Below are 19,823 nucleotides of genomic sequence, written 5' to 3'. Positions count from 1 at the left end.
AACAGTTTCTTCTCTCAAGGAGTTCATAGTAAGGTGTAGTTATAGGGAAGCTGCTTTTAAAGCATCATTTAAGTGTTTTTACATAAACACCGCCTCTCAAAGTGTTTCATTTTGAGTTGGAGAATAAACAACCCTTAGCCTTACTAGTATTAAAAGAAACACAATTAAAACAATCTTTTATTTTCTGAGTCTCAGTGTTTCCATTTAAGCGATGGTAATTACTGAATTTTTAGGAGAATGCATTGTAATATGCCTAGCAAAAATTGCTAATTGTTTTTGTTTTTCAATTCCTGTCTGGCAAAATGGCTTTGAGACACTATAAGATAATCGGGCTACTTCCGATTATCTTATAGTTGGTATATTAAAATAAAGAAAATGTTGTTTGACTACTTGCTTAACAAAAGGTCAGTTTGTTGAAGATACATAGTTGATATTAAAGTTAGGAAGTATGTAGTCTACATTTTGTTTGCTTGTCAACATTTAGATTTGGTAGTGTGATCATATTCTGCCGTGCGACTTAGGCAACATCTCTCTAAATGAAGAAAACATTTGTAGAATACCTTTTATGGCCCAGGTGATGTGTTGGATGCTGGGTGACAGGCTGAAGCTGCCCTGAAGCAGCTTTAAGGTGGGGAAATCAGACTCACAGTACAAAACGGGTAAGTGTTGTAACGATATGAAGGATCCTGAGAGAGGACTAATTAATTCTGCATGGAATCTCTGTTTTAGAAAAGTATTTTCTGAATCTCCATTTTCATCAGTTTTTTCCAGACCCATACTATATAGAGAGAATTTGGGCATTTGGTTAGAGACAGTTTCACCACAGCAGAGGCTGTTTTTTTAAAGATGTTATAATATGGAAGAGTCAGACTTCTTAAAAATCAGAGGGGGTTACTTGGATTGTGGTTCTAATTTTATTTTTAATAAGTTTCCTTTCTTCACAGTTTATTTTAAATTTTAATAAAATTTTAAATTGTAAGAGTAATATATGCTTATAAAATATTCAAACAGTTCAAAAGTATATCAGATAAAAATGAAAGTATCCCCACTCTTCCTGAGAAACTACTGTAAGACAGTTTAAATAATTACAGTACTTGTAAATAAACTTGGTTTTTAAGTACCTCATATTCTGAACATTTACTCTTTTCTGTTTAAAGGGGGAGAGTAAATTTTCCTTTTTGACAAAGTGCTCAATAGCGATGGAGGTGGTCTAGGAACTGTGAAGTGGAAGGTAATGGTAGTAGATTTCAGGAAGTACATTGATCAGCTAGATTGCTGTGTCCTATAGGGCTTTTTAAGGATTTATTGACATACTTCATCAAGGTATTTGAGAGAGTATTCAGGGAAACCTAAGAAATTCTGCAGTTCTTTTCCCTTCCCTATAAATTCATGCCTGGTCAGAAATTACAGCTTGAGTGGGATGTCCCTCCACAGAACTCAAATGCACACTATCTATCATGTTACTTAGTGTGGCAATAATGTAAAATGGTAAGAATTTTTTTTCTTTTTGTTTCTTTCTATGAGGAGACTCACCCAACATATATTTTATCATATGTCTCTTCATCTCTCCCTTATTTCAACTTCTACTTACTCCCCCAATTCCCCACATCATTCTCTTAAGAGAAAAAAATAAGTTTTGTCCACTGAGTCCTCTTTCTTATTTGATTTAATATATCTTGGGTTGAATGTTTCTCACAGAAACACTTTGCATTCAGAATTAGCCTATCAAGTTGTTTCCTCCGTAGACTCCTCCATAGATCGCATGCCTTCTACTGTGGTACCCTCTGAGATATGAAAACCCACGTTTGCTTTTGGCTTAGCCTTCATGATTTTAGAATATAAGTCTCTACACTCTGCTCTGAAGTTATCCTTGTGGTTATTTTGTACCATAAAATAATCTGTGGGCTACTTTTAGTCTACAGAACTCACCAGCGTACTGGGACAGAAGTCCTCACACTATTCTGGTTAAAACCATGGTCCTCATAATAGCACACACATTTATCTAAATCTGAATATATATACACACATACCTGTATATGTGTATATATACTTGGATATCTAAAAATTCTAGTTGGCCATATGTTGGAAATGATAGCAACTTCTCCAAATGGTTGATGTTGAGGAATTTGTAACCTGCAGTCCTCTGTCTTACTGGTAACGCCATTCTGCTTGGGGAATATAGAACAAGCCCAAACAGTAATACTGACAGAATTCGGAATTATGATACAGTGGAGCCTTCATGCAATTCTTTGTTGAAGAAGTTAGGGCCTAAATGTTAAGGCTTATTGTTATTCTGAGTTGATAATCTCTGCCTTGCTTTAATAATTTTTCCTCATGCCTGGGTAGCCCGCGAGTTGCACAATAATCACTCACACAGCTTTGTAATCAATGCCCAAAGTAATAGGATTCCTCTGGCCACCGGCAATTAATAAATTTGTGTCTTTTTTAAAACACTAGCAAGTCGGGCCTGAAATACGACTGACTGGCTCTCCTCATTTGCATATTTATTGCAGTGGAAAAATTCTTACCAGATGATTGATGCTGAGCCTGCCTCTTGAATTCCAAGCAGCACATTATTATGAAATGAAAAATGCCGGCCATACAGTTGATTAAAGTTGAAGACAGTGGAATCGGTGTTTTTTAAGATTGTGGGAGAATTAAAGGCATATTTTAATAGATGTTGACAAGAAGTGAACTAACAAAAGCAAAGCAAAGGATTTGCTTGAAAAGATTTAATCAAACGTCTTTCTTGGGGGATTAATTGCCGGGGATGACTAGTGCAAGTGGCAGGCTTATGTGGATTTGAATGAAAAGTATTGTTCTCAGGCCAATATATGGTGTGTCATTTTGACCTATAGTTTAGCTCTAGTTCTAGAGTTACTTTTGGAGGAGAAAAAAATGCTCTTGTAATCTGTAAATTCTAATTCAATGTATTTATCTGGGGTAATACGAATGTGGGAGTTTATGTGTACTTGTACATAAATAATTGTAATGTTTGTATATTTATTTAAAAACAACTGTATAGATATTTAAAAACTGATAAGGTAAGCTTTATTTACTTTATATACTCACTCTTCCTGTTCTCACTTCACGCCATTTCCAGAAATTATACTTATTGGTTTATAATCTAATTAATGAACTGTGTGTCAATGCCCAAACTTATTCCTCGCTCACAGTTTTGTTTATGTTGGACAGCCTAGATGAATCAGGGAAAAAAATAAAGCTGTTATGTGAAAATGGTTTTTAGATTGGTGACATTTTATATATAGAATGCTTGCATATGGGTAGCATATAAATGAATACCTAATATAGGAGTCTGTGAATACTGTTCAATCCTAGTACAACCAGAGCTTAAGATTTTTGATAGTAATATGCCTTGTTTTTACAGCATTTAAAAATTTCTAAAATGCCTTAATATATAATAACACAGTTACTATTTTTACCTTATTCAGTGAGATCTACAAGCAAAGGCTTGTCCACGTTTTATAAATGAGAAAATTGACACTCAAAGAGATTAAATGGGTCCATTCAGCATAACATGACTAGTTAGTGACAATGTCGGTTAAAATACAGGGCCCCTAACCCCCAGTAAAGTACTGTTTACATTTATTCTCTACTGAAAATTATTCCTAAAGTTGGTGGCCAGATGCTTAGGTTAAATCTTGGTAATATGATGAAGCATATGTCCTTCTTAATCTCCTCTTAAGGGAAAGACCTTTGGAAATGGACCACGTACGGTAAAATAAACATATATATTCTTGACAGTATCCATTTGTTTTGTGGCCATGTGCCAAGAGGGAGAGGGAAGAAAGTATATGAATCTTTGCTGCTTTTCTTAACTTTAAACTCTTGTAATAATTGGGAGAAAAATTAGAGATGAATTAGAAAGTGTTGATACAGGGTTGAACAACTATAATTCAGTCCTGTATGAATAATAGAGAGGATTTTTAAAAACTGGTGTTTGTTTGTTTGTTTTGGCTGGGAAGAATTCATTGTTGGATTTGAGTCTCCGGGAGAGAGTCTTTCCCTCACTCTTGTCTGCTCTGGCTTGGAGGAGGCCTGCCACCTGCAGCCAAGGATTGTCTCATTGTCTCAGATTTTACATGCCATCTAGGAGGAAATGTAGCCGTAATATTGCAAAGAAATAAGAATTGCCTTCTGTCTTCTAAATCTCTTTATAGGAAGTTGTCCAGGTATTGGGCCACTGGTGACAAATACTTTGATAAACTTTTTTTTTTTTTTTTTTTTTTGGTGGTTAGAAGCACAGATTTGTAGATTTCATCTCTGGCAGGTCTCTTGACACCTTGATGCATGGTAGTGCTATCCCTGAATGGAGCCTAAATACTTCAGGGCTACTTTCTGACTGGGTGAAGGGGTGTGTAAAATGAGAACATATGAGAGAGTATTAACAGAAAGGCACACTTTGATTTACTGATATTGGCTCTCTGCTTTCTTGTTGGATTGATACGCTGCCTAATATATCTGCAATGGATTTTTAAAAAACTGACTTGAACAAAATAAAAAGGCTCGTGTAACTGCTTGAAAGTGGCCCTTAAAAGTTGTAGTCTTTTGTTGGACACTTTCACAGTTCTTGGGTATGCTACATGTTAGAGTCAAATTCTGACTTGTATGTTGGGGACAAGTAGCTATAAATAATATAGGCTGCTTTGCAGCTTATTCTCTGGGTGGATCTTGATTTTATTTTTTAGATCATGGACACATGGTACTTATAGGAATTAAGGGCCAGACACTTTGCTCTTCTCATTCTTTTAATTTTTTCTTTTTCTTTTTTGAGACAGGGTCTTGCTTCGTTACACATACTTGAGTGCAGTGGGATGATCATGGGTCACTGCAGCCTCGAACTTCTGGGCTCAAGCAATCCTCCCACCTCAGCCTCCCAAGTATCAGGGACTGTCAGCATGTGCCACCACGCCTGACTGATTTTCTTCTTCTTCTTTTTTTTTGGGCGGGGGGGGTACAGTCAGGGTCTCACTGCGTTATATAGGCAGGTCTCAAACTCCTGGGTTCAAATGATTCTCCCCTTTGGCCTCCCAAAGTGTTGGGTTTACAGGCGTGAGCCACAGTAACCAGCCTCAATTTTTTTTTGTGGTACACAACATATAATAAAATTTATGATCCTAACCATTTTTAAGTGTACAGTTTAATAGTGTTAAATATATTCACATTGTTGTACAACCAATTTCCAGAACTTTTTCATCTTGCAAAACTGAAACTCAACCCATTACACAATTCCCCATTTGCCTCTTTCTCCAACCTCTGGTAACCACCATTCTGCTTTTCTCTCTGTGGTTTTGACTACTGTAGGTACTTCGTATATTGGAAATAGTATTTGTCTTTTCCTAACTGGCTTATTTTACTTAGCATAATGTCCTCAAGGTTTATTCATGTTGCAGCATGTCAGAATTTTTTTTCTTTTTAAGTCTGAATGATATTCCATTGTTTTTTCCAATTTTTTTTGTTTTGTTTTTTGTTTGTTTTTGAGTAGGCTCAGTTTGAAGGATTATAGATGACTCTTTTCTATACAAAGATGAACTGGGATGGTAGGATTATTTATTATATTCTGGTTTTGGGATTTTTTTAGGTTTTGTTTTTTTTTTTTCCCTTGAGACAGACCCTTGCTCTGTTGCCCAGGCTGGGGTGCAGTGGCATGATCTTGGCTCACTGCAACCTCCCTGCCCCGGGTTCAAGCGATCCTTCCACCTCAGCCTCCCGAGCAGCTAGGACTACAGGCGTGTGCCACCACACCTGGCTAATTTTTTGCATTTTTAGTAGAGATGGGGTTTCACTATGTTAGTCAGGATGGTCTCCATCTCCTGACCTGGTGACCGCCTGCCTCTGCCTCCCAAAGTACTGGGATTACAGGCGTGAGCCACCATGCCCGGTCCAGGTGTTTTTTTTTTTTTATGAAGCTTATCATTTTAAGTGGACAGTTCATTGTCGTTAAGAATATTCACATTGTTGTACAACCATCACCACCACCCACCTCCAGAACCTTTTCATGATCCCAAACTGAAACTCTGTATCCATTAAACAATAATTCCCCATTTCCCCTCTTCTCAGCCCCTAGTAACTACTATTGGACTTTCTGTCTCTATGAATTTAACTATTTTAAGTACCTCATGTAACTGGAATTCTACGGTGTTTTTCCTTTTCCAACTGACTTATTTCACTTAGCCTAATTATTTCAAAGTTCCTTCTAGGAAAAATTTTTGTAGTGTTTCTTTTTTTTAATTTTTAAAAATTTTATTGTTAGAGACAGGGTCTTGTTCTATCACCCAAGCTGGAGTATAGTGGCGTGATCACAGCTCACTGCAGCCTCGACCTCCTAGGTCAAGGGATCCTCCCACCTCAGCCTCCCAAGTAGCTAGGACTACTGGTGTACACTGCCATACCTGGCTAATTTTTGTATTTTTTTGTAGAGACAGGGTCTCCCTACATTGTCTGGTCTGGTCTTGAACTCCTGGTCTCAAGCAGTTCGCCCACCTCAGCCTCCCAGAGTGCTGTGATTACAGGTGTAAGCCACCACATCAGGCCTTAATTTTTTTGTTTTTTGTTTTTGAGATGGAGTCTGACTCTGTTGCACCTCACGGGTCCAAGTGATTTTCCTACCCCAGCCTCCCGAGTAGCTAAGACTACAGGCGTGCACCACCACACCCAGCTGATTTTTTTGTATTTTTAGTAGAGACGGGGTTTCACCGTGTTGGCCAGGCAGGTCTTGAACTCCTGACCTCAAGTGATTTGCCCGCCTCATCCTCCCAAAGAGCTGGGATTACAGGTGTGGGCCACTGTTCCCGGACTGATTTTTTTCTTAAGATAGAGAGCAACCGGTTGAGAATCTTGATTTGGAACAAAGGCATTTTGAGTTTTTTAGGTGATAGTTATGTATTACAAATTCTCCCAAGTGGTATGATACACAGATTATAAAGGATTACAGAATTTAGAAACGATGTAATCAAAGACCTTATTTTAAACAAGGACATCATATTTATGTAGTTTTATATGCAGATTATTTGAAGGAATACAAAGTAGTTATTGGACCATTGAGTTCCTTCTGACTAGTCTGAGATGGCTCTCTCAGTTAGGCTGGTTCCCAGGCCTGACCCTGAAATAGAATGCTGTAGTATGAAATACATGGAGAACTTATCTAACTCATGTATTGGTGGCCTATTGATGGAAAAAGTTGGGATATAAACTAGTGAGAAGGCTGCTCATGCTGGACAAGGTAGAAGCAGAAAAGAGTAAGACATAAAAATCATTTAACCTAAGTTTCTGTGGGCTAGAGTTTGTGTGAAATGTAAATATACGAATATCGGGATTGTTGAATGGAAGTAGGGATGCTTGTGAGACTAAAGTTACATAAACGAAAGACGGAAGGAGTGATAGAAGCATGGCCAGAGATAAATGGGCAATTATTAGCAACAGTAAGAATGGAAAACACAGAATTCAGCAACCAATTAAACTTCTAGAATGAGAGCACCCAAATGTGAGTGATCTATGAAAACACATTAAACAACGCAGAGGTTCAGACAGGGAGAGTATTAGGTAGGAAAACAAAAGTTCTGTTTCTGACACAGTATGTGTGAAGGAGTGATGGAACAACCACATGAAGATTTTCTGGCAGTCACTGGAAATGTGAGAGTTTGATTATAGGAGAGATGTCTGAGTGCTTTCAGCACATAAATGGTGACTCTCAGTGTCTAGTTAGCCGCTTGAGTAGAGTTATTCTGATAGAGGAGGTAAGAATTCTGTTGTCAGAGGACCAGTTTTGTTTTTTGTCGGGGGGATTTTGGAGACAGCGTCTTGCTCTGTTGCCCAGGCTGGAGTGTAGTAGCATAATCATAGTTCACTGTAACTTCAAACTCCTGGGCTCCAGCAATCCTCCCATCTCAGCCTCCCAAGTAGTTGGGACTACAGTGCACACCACCAAAACCAGCTAGTTTAAAAAAAAATTTTGTAGAGCCGGAGTCTTACTGTGGTACCAGGCTGGGCTCAAACTCCTGTGCCCAAGCAATCATCCTGTCCCGGCCTCCCAGAGTTTTTTTTTTGTTTGTTTCGTTTTTGTTTTTTGACACAGAGTCTCACTCTGTTGCCCAGGCTGGAGTAAAGTGGCATGATCTCAGCTCTCTGCAACCTCTGCCTCCCAGGTTCAAGCGATTCTCCAGCCTCAGCCTTCCAAGTAGCTGGGATTACAGGCGCACACCACCATGCCCAGCTAATTTTTGTACTTTTAGTAGAGGTGGGGTTTTGCCGTATTGGCCAGGCTGGTCTCGATCTCCTGACCTCAGGTGATCCACCCACCTCCACCTCCCAAAGTGCTGGGATTACAGGCATGAGCCACTGCACCTGGCCTCCAAAGTTCTGAGATTACAGGCACAAGCACTGGCCCTGGCTGAGGATGAGGTTTGTTCTGTGTGTGTGTTTTTTTTTTTTGAAACAGGGTCTCACCTTCACTCTGTTGCTCAGGCTGAAGTGCCGTGATCACTGCTCACTGCAGCCTCAGCCTCCGGGGCTCAAGCGATCTTCCCACCTCAGGGCCCAGGCCTGGCTAAATTTTTTTTGTTGTTTTTTTGGTTAGAGCCGGGGTCTCACTATGTTGCCCAGGCTGGTCTTGAAACTCCTGGACTCAAGCAGTCCTCCCTGAGGACCAGTGTTTTTTTGTTTTGTTTTTTCCAGACAGAATCTTGCTCTGTCGTTCCGGCCAGAGTGCAGTGGTGTGATCTTGGCTTACTGCAACCTCCTTCTCCTGGGTTCAAGCAATTCTCCAGCCTCAGCTTCCCAAGTAGCTAGGGTTACAACCATCTACCACCACCCCCAGCTAATTTTTTTGTATTTTTTTTAAGTAGAGATGGGTTTTCACCATGTTGGCTAGGCTGGTCTCAAATTCCTGACTTTGTGATCCACCCGTCTTGGCCTCCCAAAGTGTGGGGACTATAGGCATGAGCCACAGCCCCCAGCCGACCAGTTTTTATCCATAGACTATATACTTAATCTTGACCAGCTCTATTATAGATGCATCTTATTGGCTCCAAGGAGAACCAGGTGAGAATATATTCTCAATGCCCAAATTTTTAACATACAATTCAATACTGCAAATAGAAAGTCATTAGCTTGGGTTTTCATATGTGAACAGGAACTTTTCCATAAGGATATGAGTTGAGAGAGTGAAGGATGTGGCAGCTCAAACCAGAGGCACATGAGATCTCCTGGGGGCAAAGCGGAAGGTGATGGTGGTGGGGATGGCTAGACAAAGTCCTACTCTTTAGGAAGAAAGAGGGAAGTGCTCAAGGAGCTGACTGATAAAGAATAGTCCAGGAGGTCAGCGGGTAACCTGTAGGAAGATACCTAAGAAACTTAACACCAACGGAACAAATTAATGGTTATAATGAGAGGTGGGGGAGGAGTTTATCAAACTTAGTACATTTAAGAGCTGACAATGTATTGGACTCTTACTATTTGCAGACACTTTCCTAAGCACCTTACATGCATGATCTTGTGTGTTCCTCACAACAATCCTGTGAGGTCGGCAATGTTGTTATTTCCATTTGGGAGTATTTCAGAGAGTATTTAGTTCCTGTGTGTATCCTGCGCCTCCCCTTCACTCTCCGCAGCCAGAACTGCTCAGGAGTCATGAATTATAGGCATCACCTACTTAGGAAAATTGTAGATAATTAATTGTCCTTTCTCTGTCTTTTATTTCCTAGGTCACAAGGCACTTAAAGCATTGTTGAGGTCATTGGTAGATCTTCAGGAAGAGTTGCTTTTCCAGTACCCAGACACTAGATATCTAGTAGATGGGACAAAGCCCAATGCGGGAAGGTAAGAGAACAGAACCAGGGAGTTACTTATTTTCTTTTCATTTGGATAGTTTCCCATCATTTATGAAGGAGAAAGCCAAGTTCTCTTCAGGCAGATATTAATGTTAGTAAAATAGAGTCTCTTATATTTAACTGGTGGTCAGGATGGCACGTAAGTTGGTGATTAGATTTTAGATTTTTATGTTTAGTTGTACCTGATGTGCTTTGTGGTCTTAGACAAAAGACTTGCCTTCTCTTTAGATCTATTGGAATTAGAAGATAAAAGCACTTTCTTTTTTAGAGATGGGATCTTACGCTGTCATCCAGGCTGGAGTGCAGTGACGTCATCACGGCTCACTGCAGCCTCAAACTCCTGGGCTCAAGCAATCCTCCTGCTTCAACCTCCCAAATAGCTGAGACTGCAGGTACTTGCCACCATGCCTGGCTTTTTTTTTTTTTTTTTTTGTAGAGACAAGGTCTTGCTGTGTTTCCCTATCTGGTCTCAAACTCCTGGGCTCGAGCCATCCTTCTACCTCAGCCTCCTAAAGTGCTGGGATTATAAGCATGAGCCACTTCACTTGGCCAAAAGCACATTTTTAAAATATTAATGCTTAATTAATGTTGGTTTATGAAACATTCTGTGCCCATACCATATATTTGAGTCACTGGTCACAGCCATCTCCTTTGAATAAAAACTGTTATTGTGAAAGATGGAAAAATTTCAGAAAACAGCAAAATAATTATTTTTTCCCCCTGAAATTATTACATTTGATGAAGATTTTCCCCTTTTCATTTACACCTGCTGTGTATACCTGCTTGCTTTTTTTTCCCTCGAGCTTGTCTTTTGTTTCTTTTTTTATCTACTGAACTCGTTGGGAGGACAAAAAGGAAGCTCACATTTATTGAGCACCTATGGGGGTCAGTAATCCAGTGAGTGCAACTGGCAGATAGTTGGAGGTTGTATTACATTGCTATGGCAGTTGCATAGATGGTACTGCAAGTTAGCGCTGATTCTGTTGCCTACCGCTTTGAGTTTTCTTCAAATTCAGCTTCTCTTGTATTTGGTTCAACTAATATTATTCATCTTTCCTTAACAGTTGGTTACAGAGAGACACATTTCCCTTATTGATTTGGGGATTAAGGTTGTAGAAATATTATTATATGTTTAATTTTTAAAGACTGTCCTATAATACTACAGGCCTGGTTCATACACATTTCTAGTAATTCTTTTAAAACCTCATTTATTTTGACGGTTTGCTTACCTTTTAAAAAATATTTTGAAACTACTTATTTTTATATTCATTTTAAAAGTTACATGAGGCTGGGCATGGTGGCTCATGCCTGTATTCCCAGCACTTTGGGAGGTGGAGACAGGTGGATCACTGGAGGCCAGAAGTTTGAAACCAGCTTGGCCAACATAGTGAAACCCCATCTTTACTAAAAATACAAAAAAAATTAGTCGGGCATGGTTGCACACACCTGTAATCCCAGCTACCCATGAGGCTGAGGCACGAGAATTGCTTGAACCCAGAAGTGGAGGTTGCAGTGAGCCAAGGTCGTGCCACTGCACTCCAGCCTGGGCAACAGAGTAAGACTGTCTCAAAAAAAAAAAGTTACATGAGTTTTTGATTGATCTCATGAATATTTCTCAAAGAACAAAAGCCATCCTCATATCTTTGGTGTTATTTCAAATGGAGACAGAACAGGTAAGGCCTAAATATTCTCTGCCCTTTATGTGAGCCTACTTTTTAAAATTTAAGTAATGTTTGTTTACACTGGATGTAGCATTCTTACTGGTTTTCTAGTGAGGAGATTTCTAGTGAAGATGATGAGCTAGTAGAAGAGAAGATGCAGCAACGAAGAAGGGTCCCTGCAAAGAGGAAGCTGGAGATGGAGGACTATCCCGGCTTCATGGCAAAGCGCTTTGCTGACTTTACAGTCTACAGGAACCGCACACTTCAGAAATGGCACGATAAAACCAAACTGGCTTCTGGAAAACTGGGGAAGGCAAGTGTGTGTATGCATGCATGTATGTGTAAGATAGGTTGTGGAAACCTGAAGCAGTTTTAAGAAATTGAAACTACAGCTCATTTTATGGATGTTGTCATGAGTAATGGTAATCATTCATTTCTATAGCAAAATCTACTGAACTTCTGGCACTGGGGTTTATACAATTCAGACGTGGGATTTTAACTTTATTAGAAAGAATGTTTTATTCTTAAAATTGAGGCCTAGTAAGTGTTCAAGTGCTGAAAATACAAATACTTTAAAGGAGTGGATTTCAAAGCAATAATTATTAAAATATCAGAAGTTAATCTCCAAGTGTAGAAAAATGATATGACCTGCTTAAGACTAACTTTTTTTTTTTAAAGAACGATTATAGCCACTCACAAACTCAGTCCTTTACAGAAAGTCTCTCCTGAAAAAATGATTGTCTATCTCTCTGCTGACACAGAAGATAAAGAAACCAATGTAGCTGCCTTCAGCACTGATTTTCTGCATTATCTGACACAACTTAATGTTGTTGCAGGGTTTTGGTGCCTTTGAACGCTCAATCTTGACTCAGATCGATCATATTCTGATGGACAAGGAGAGATTACTTCGAAGGACACAGACCAAGCGCTCTGTCTATCGAGTTCTTGGCAAACCTGAGCCAGCAGCTCACCCTGTCCCAGAGAGTTTGCCAGGGGAACCGGTAAGAACTCTGTGATGCAGAGTGATTATGGGGAATAGTTTTTATGAGGCTAATTAGCTGAAAAACTTGTAGCTATTACCTGTTTGTATAAGAAGTTAGTGAGAGAAAGGAAAGCAACACTACTTTACCGGATTACTGAGAGAACCTTGAGTGTATGTGAGAGGAGAGAGTTTTTAAGAATGGGGCTTTTATTAACTCCTGTGTGTCATCTTCTCTTAATTTTGAGTTTGATGCAGGAGTCTGGTAATGGAAGCATTCATAATCCAATTTTCAAAATTCAGTTTTAAAGCTACTTCTGTAGAAATGTCAGTATTGAAACACGTGTGTACTTTAGGCTCAATGTTTGCCATTTAGGTACTTTAGAAAAGGTCCAGAAGTGTAATAGTCAAATTTTTTCTGTTTGAAGGAAACATTTAAAATTTTTTAATTATAGAAGAAATATATACTTAATGCTTTTTTAGTTTATAGCCACTTGAAATGAAAAGTAAAATTCTTTACTCTGAAATCAGTTCCACTCCTAAGGTGAAAATTTTTGTTCTTTTTTTGTCAACTGCCTGTTAATGTAACTCCTGAGGTGAAATTTTCAATACTTAATAATTGTAACAAGCTTACAGTTAATAAGTAATACCTGTAACAAGTTTTTGGGTCTTTTCTATTTTTGTAACTATATGTGTGCAAATAACAAATACATGTAAAAATATGGTTGCTTTTTTACTAAATGAGATAGACATTTATGTGTGTATAAATATGTAAAATATTACAACTGTACTTAAAGTCTCGCAACTTTTAAAATCTAATAAATCCTAAATACTCTTTCCATTTCATTACCTAGAGATCTACCTCATTTTTCCTAATGACCGCAAAGTATTCCATTGTATGGATATACACTGTCACTTATGCAAACAATGGATATTTTGTTGTCTCCAGTTTTAGAAACACTGCTACAGGAAAGATTCCTGTACATTTATTATGTGTTTGTATAAATATATGGATAGATTTCTTGAAGTGGAAGTGTTAAAGAAAATACACCAAATTCTGATAGATGTTGCCAAATTGCCTCCAAAAAGGCTGCATTAATTTCCAATCCCTCCAGCTGTGTTCTCTGGTACTAAGTGTTGCCAGTTGTAGAGGTGAAAAATGGTATCTTCTCTTTCTAATTTATACATATTTAATTCAAATGAGGGTAAACATATTTTCATATGATTATTTATGGTTCTTTTTTCATCAACTGCCTGTTAATGTTTTTGCCTGTTTTTATATTGATTGTTTTGTTTTTTAATTTTAAGAACTTTTTATATCTTAAGGAAAACAGTGATTTGACTATTCTACATATTATTTATAGTAGCTACATTAATTAGATAACCTTATTGGAATTCACTCTTTTCTTACTCATTGTTGACATAGGAGATCCTTCCTCAAGCCCCTGCCAATGCTCATCTGAAGGATTTGGATGAAGAAATCTTTGATGATGATGACTTTTACCACCAGGTGAGACTTTTACACTCTGTTGTTACACATCAGGTTTTAGCATTTTAAAGCAGCTTATAGAATTCTCTGAACAAAGAAGTTGCTTATTTTGGAAGGGTAGAGTCAGACAGTGAGTTAGAACTCCCACGTTCAAAATTGACTTACAGTGGCATTGTGGATTTGTTGCTTTTCTTCTATTTTATGTTTTCCTTTTGAAATGAAAGCAGCTATAGCTACTTTGTTAGTTGTTGCTTGAGTGTAAATTATCTGTAAAACAGTTTCAGGTTTTATTTTTTCTTTGAGTCAAGTGGGTTCTTCTTTCTGAGCCATTTTTGATGATGGAGGATTTGTTAGTTATTTGGTTTCTTGTCTCATTACTATTAGAATGGGACATGGAGCCGGAGGACTGGGATCCCAGAGTTCTTGAATTGCACTACTGATTCTATTATCTGTTAAATCTTGTTCTTCATGTCTTTTTGTGCCTGTTGAAGTCAGTTAAGTATGTATTGAGATTGTCTGCAACTGTTGATTATAAAAGCATAGTTCTTTTGAAGACAGAGAATTGTTAGAAGTTGAAATATAGTCCAATTCTCAATATGTTTTCACAGACTCTCCCACTTCTTTCCCTGATATTACTCTCTGCTGGCATGCTGTTCTTTTTAACGATGCCAGAGACTGTTAAGATAGACTAAACATTTGGGCTATTCTAGAGAACTGAAATAACTTCCTGTATTCCTGAGTCTCTTGATAAGTTACACTTTTTTTTTTTTTTTGAGATGGAGTCTCACTCTGTTACCCAGGCTGGAGTGCAGTGGTGCAATCTTGGCTCACTGCAAGCTCCGCCTCCCAGGTTCACACCATTCTCCTGCCTCAGCCTCTGGAGTAGCTGGGACTACAGGCGCCTGTCACCACACCCGGCTAATTTTTTGTATTTTTAGTAGAGACGGGGTTTCGCCGTGTTAGCCAGGAGGGTCTCGATCTCCTGACCTCATGATCTGCCCGCCTCGGCCTCCCATAGTGCTGGGATTATGGGCTGAAGCCACTGTACCCGGCCAGATAAATTATACTTCTTAATAGAGTGTGTGTTAGCCTGTACCCTTTCTAGCTTAGTGGAGGATCGAGGACAGTGTTCAGCAGTGATATACCAGTTATTTTTGAGCCATTGTTTATCAAGATAACTTTTTTCTCTGTCAAATTTTTGATGTGCTAACTTTTGCCAAGTAATTTGTGACTGCTTGTTGAGGGTTTAGCCATGACTGCTGTACTGTGTATATGGATATGAAGAAAAGAACTTCTTAGGAAAATTACATGTAAAGTCAATATAGAACAAGTGATTTTATATTGGGGATACCTCTGGTTTTGCCCTAAAAAGAGAAAGAGACTCTCTATTAATTTTTTTATTCATTCTGTAATGTTTGATAAAATTATTGCTGTGAGTAAGTCTTAAGACGAGAGGGTGTAGGAAAAAAAGATTGGTGTGGCTGCAGCTGTTCCCTGTCAGAGGTCCTGATTCTTTTTTTCCTCTTCTCTTATGATATTCATTTGTCAGAAGAGTAAGGAACTCTATTTTGTTCTGGAGTGTGTAAGGAAGTACCTGATATGGGATATTAATGCTGTATAATTGTGTGAGATCACAGGAGACAATCAAAAATGTTCCAGTCCTCATTAAATGAAGTGTACATTGTTCGATGGAAAGTGCATCATAAATTAAATAGGCTTAATAAAATAAACTGAAATTACTGGGGAGAAGTTGCCTCTGTTGGCAATCCTTAGTGTGAAATTTTTTTTTTTTTTTTTTTTTTTTGCCTGGAGGTCCGTTTAAAAAGAAATAGCATTACTTGATTGGCCCTTCATCCCAATTAATAATTTTAACTTTGATAAATTCTGATTTCAGAGTTATGACTAGTCACATCTTAGCTTTTCCCCTTGCTGGTTAATTGGGGTGCTGGGGTTAATCTAAATTAAAACTTAAACTAATGGAGGTCAGCAAGGCAGCTGAAACACCTGAGTGAAACAAATGGGGCTGCCAGGCACAACTTTATCTTGGCTGTTTCCCAAGAGGGAAGTGGCAGCAAATTGGAGTTGTTTCAGCCTTCTGTAAAGGTGAATGATGGGTGACACTTGTTAATGTACAGCATCTCCGGAAGCATTCCAGATTGCTTTGCTGCTACACCAACTGCTGCCATCCATGCACAGTCAGTAGGAACTGGACCAGTTACCAACATCTGGCAGCACAGCAAGGAATGGGTGCAAGTCTTGAAACCCTGCAGATTCTAAATATGGTGCTTAGAACTGTGCAGGCTTTAATCACTTACCACTCTTTGGCAGCAGGCTACGACAGCTTTTCCTAGCCTCGTACATCACATTCCGACATCTGCTGAGCTGCAAAGCAGCTGCACATTCATTTTCTTTTCTTGCCTTTTCTCTTTGCTTCCCATTCCCCTTCTTCTTCCCACTCCCCTCACCCTTCAGTTTTCCTCCCCCTCCCCAATATGCTGCCTGGGAGAGATGATCTGTAAAGATTACTGCTTCATTGTGTGCAAGTAATTGTGGTGATGCCAGGCCCTTGACAGACACAAGGTAGCACCTGTTCTGCTGACCTGGTTAATTTCTTCTGTTGAGTGGGATTTGCCAGAGATTGGAGCTGAAGCCAATTCAGTGATAAGGCTAAAGAAAATGACTGTATGTTTTCTGTCACCTCCCAATTAAATTGGCTTCATAAAGTGCTTTCCTTTGTTTGTCAGAGTAGTAAGCCCGAGCTAAGTGTTGCATTCAGAAGTGATTCAATGTATTACAATGGGCCTGTGAGTTTTCATTTGTGTGTGTTTTTTTAATGTGATCATATATGGAAGAGCTGGGTGGTGAATATAATACATTCTCCCCTTTTTAAAACCATACTTGAAGCCAGACTCTTTGGGTTCATGTTTTGTAAGGAAGAGATTATAGCCACATTGAATTTTAATGTTCCATTGTAAGGGTTTAAAGGCTTACTTGGTTAATTCAGGTGTCTTGAAGCTGTGTAAGTGCCCTAACTACTGAGAATGATGTGTGGGGTCAGAACACTACCCCTCTACACACACATACTCATTCACACTTTCATTCTTTGTTTCTTAATGGGCTTTAAGTTACCATAACTTTCAAAATATATTTGTATTATTTAATAAAGGTACATGTATATATGTATGTATATGTGTATGTACATACATACATATGTATGTGTGTGGGCCGTAGAAGATAGTATCTGATATCATAAATAATTTTATCATTTTTAGAGCTGAAAAGAACCTTAGAGGAAACAGACCCTGAGAAGTTAAGTAACCTTCTGACAACATATAGTAAATGGCAACACTGGTAGTTAATGTCAGGACTTCTTAGACCAAGTCTTGCTGTTTCCATACCTTTATTTCTTAAGTATTTCATTCTTGAGCCATAAAGAGATTTCACTGTAGTATTACAGTTTTCAGTTTGTAAATAAATAAGCTTTATTTTAATAGAACCAGAAAAAGTGTTTTGTGTTAGAAAGTAATTTTTTTCTTAGAAGGCAAATGATTTATTGAACTTTGGTTACTTAAAAATTCTAATGAAAAAATTAGCTTTATAGTTTTGTTACCTGTTTGTTTGGAAACTGGAATTGCTGAAAGCATGAAGTATAGCCAATGGTGAAGGTTTTATGAGAGAAACTGTTCACCTGCTTCAGAAAACCGTTGCGGGATTTTACTTCCAAACAGAATTACTTTACAGTTTGGCCTATTTCTTGTCAAAGCGCATTCCTAAAGGCAGTTTCACAAAACATGAAGGTTGTAAATGACCACGAAGGATGAGCCATTCAGAAATGTTTTCAGTGTCTGTCTGTTATTGTCGTGATCCTATCTGCTACTTTATAACATTCAGTTCTCTTCAGATCTGGTGTCTGTATCACCATTTAAGGCTTTTGTTTTGTTTTATTTTTTTTAAACCATCAGATGATCTTTGACTTGATTAGCCTAAGTTTTTAAAGAATCAGGGAAGGACCAGGATTTGCTAAACACTAGTGGTGTGCCAGTCCCTGGACTAAGTAGATAGGTACTTGGCATGTGTCTTGATTTAATCCTCACAAGATCCTCATGTTGTGATATAACTGCACTTAGCAATAAGCTGTATAAAGTGACTGGCTTTATTCTTTTCATATCCCAGATTGCAAACTAGTTTCTTGTCACTTCCTGAGATATTTTGTTCTGAAAGGACTAATTGAGCTTAGATGTCGACAGATCAATACCTGGATTTCTAAGGGTTTAGGATTTTGTATGTTGCTTCTAGCTCTGTTTAGTTTTGATGTGGTTTGTCCTGTCACTTTGAATCTAGTCAAGAGTATCTAGAGAATGACATAATAGGTTTTGCTCCTTTGATGACCACTTTGATGGGTTAAATTTCTTCTTTCATTTGCCATCAGGACATGCCTATAGCTGACCTTGCCACATGCTGAACTTTTGTATCTAAGACATTTGATAATGCCATAAACAAGTAATTACTAATTCAGTGAACTATTAAAAGTCGATAATGTTGAGAAATAGAGAAGAGGCAGGCTTTCTGACATGACTTTAATTAAATTGGTGAGTGATTAATATGGACAGGTGATGTGGTAGAATTGTGTGCATTTAGATGTCAGTGTGAATAAGAAGATGTCTCAAGCTACCCTTACGTTAATGGTGATACGGTATTTTTTAAATATATTTCTTGTTTTATTTATTTATTTTGTTTGTGTGTTTCTGAGACAGGATCTCACTCTGTTGCCCAGGCTGGAGTGCAGTGGTGCAATCTCAGCTCACTGCAACCTCGACCTCCTGGGCTCAAGCAATCCTCCCACCTCAGCCTCCCAAGTAGCTAGAACTATAAACAGGTACCACCACACCCAGCTGATTTTCATATTTTTAGTAGAGACAGGGTTTTGCCGTGTTGCCCAGGCTGGTCTTGAACTCCTGGGCTCAAGCAGTTCGCCCACGTTAGCCTCCCAAAGTGCTAAGATTACAGGTATGAGCCACGGCGCCCAGCCTGGCAGGATGATATTCTTATTATTGGCATGTATCTTTCCAGTGATTCAATTGATGGTTAATAACATGTTTTTAAGTCTGATTTGAACCTGCCTCTGTGAATGAGTTGTTGGACTCACGTCTTCTGTTCAGGGCAGTATTTTGTTTTTAGTTTTACTTTAAAATGTTGCTGTTATTTGAGATCTGGATAGTGTTTCTTAAAAGTCTGATGAAACTTAACTACACATAGATATTTATGGTTATTTTAGAGAGGACTTATGTATGAAGTACATAAATTTTAAAATTGGCCAGGCATGGTGGCTCACACCTGTAATCTCAGCACTTTGGGAGGCCAAAGTGGGTGAGTGACTTGAGCCCAAGAGTTTGAGACTAGCCTGGGCAACATGGCGAAACCCCATCTCTACAAAAACTGCAAAAAAAAAAAAAATGAGTTGGATGCGATGGCTCTTGCCTGTAGTCTTAGCTACTTGGAGGCTGAGGTGGGAAAATCATCTGAGACCAGGAGGTCGAAGCTACAGTGAGCCGAGATCGCACCACTTGCACTCCAGCCTGGGCTACAGAGTGAGACCCTGCCTCAAAAATTAATTAATTAATTAATTAATTAAAATTGAAATTATGATTGAAGATATAGCATGGAATTAGGTTTATTGGGGCATAGTAATGGTATTAAAAACAACTCAAAGCAAATACCAGGACCCAATTAAATTTCAGTTTTGATAACTGCAAGATTATTTTATATACCATGTATAAGCATTTTATTCATTTTATTGGCACTACATGGTCGTTTCTGCTGCTTTTTTTTTTTTTTTTTTTTTTTTG

The 19,823-nt window shown here is 38.4% G+C and overlaps 1 protein-coding gene across 1 annotated transcript in view; it reads left to right on the top strand.

The window, feature by feature from the left end:
* AATF (apoptosis antagonizing transcription factor) overlaps positions 1-19,823 on the top strand; it is a 108,603-nt gene that overhangs the window by 30,147 nt on the left and 58,633 nt on the right. The window contains exons 5-8 of the mRNA XM_011953631.1: positions 9,723-9,837; positions 11,621-11,822; positions 12,346-12,510; positions 13,915-13,998. Coding sequence (XP_011809021.1) covers positions 9,723-9,837; positions 11,621-11,822; positions 12,346-12,510; positions 13,915-13,998 — 566 coding nt within the window. The remainder of the gene's footprint in view (positions 1-9,722; positions 9,838-11,620; positions 11,823-12,345; positions 12,511-13,914; positions 13,999-19,823) is intronic.

This window comes from Colobus angolensis, unplaced genomic scaffold (genome assembly GCF_000951035.1).
Source record: "Colobus angolensis palliatus isolate OR3802 unplaced genomic scaffold, Cang.pa_1.0 Scaffold37, whole genome shotgun sequence".
In the NCBI taxonomy this organism is placed as follows: Eukaryota; Metazoa; Chordata; class Mammalia; order Primates; family Cercopithecidae; genus Colobus; species Colobus angolensis.
The sequence above is the reverse complement of the archived record's forward strand: the minus strand, read 5'-3'. Positions and strand labels throughout refer to the sequence as shown.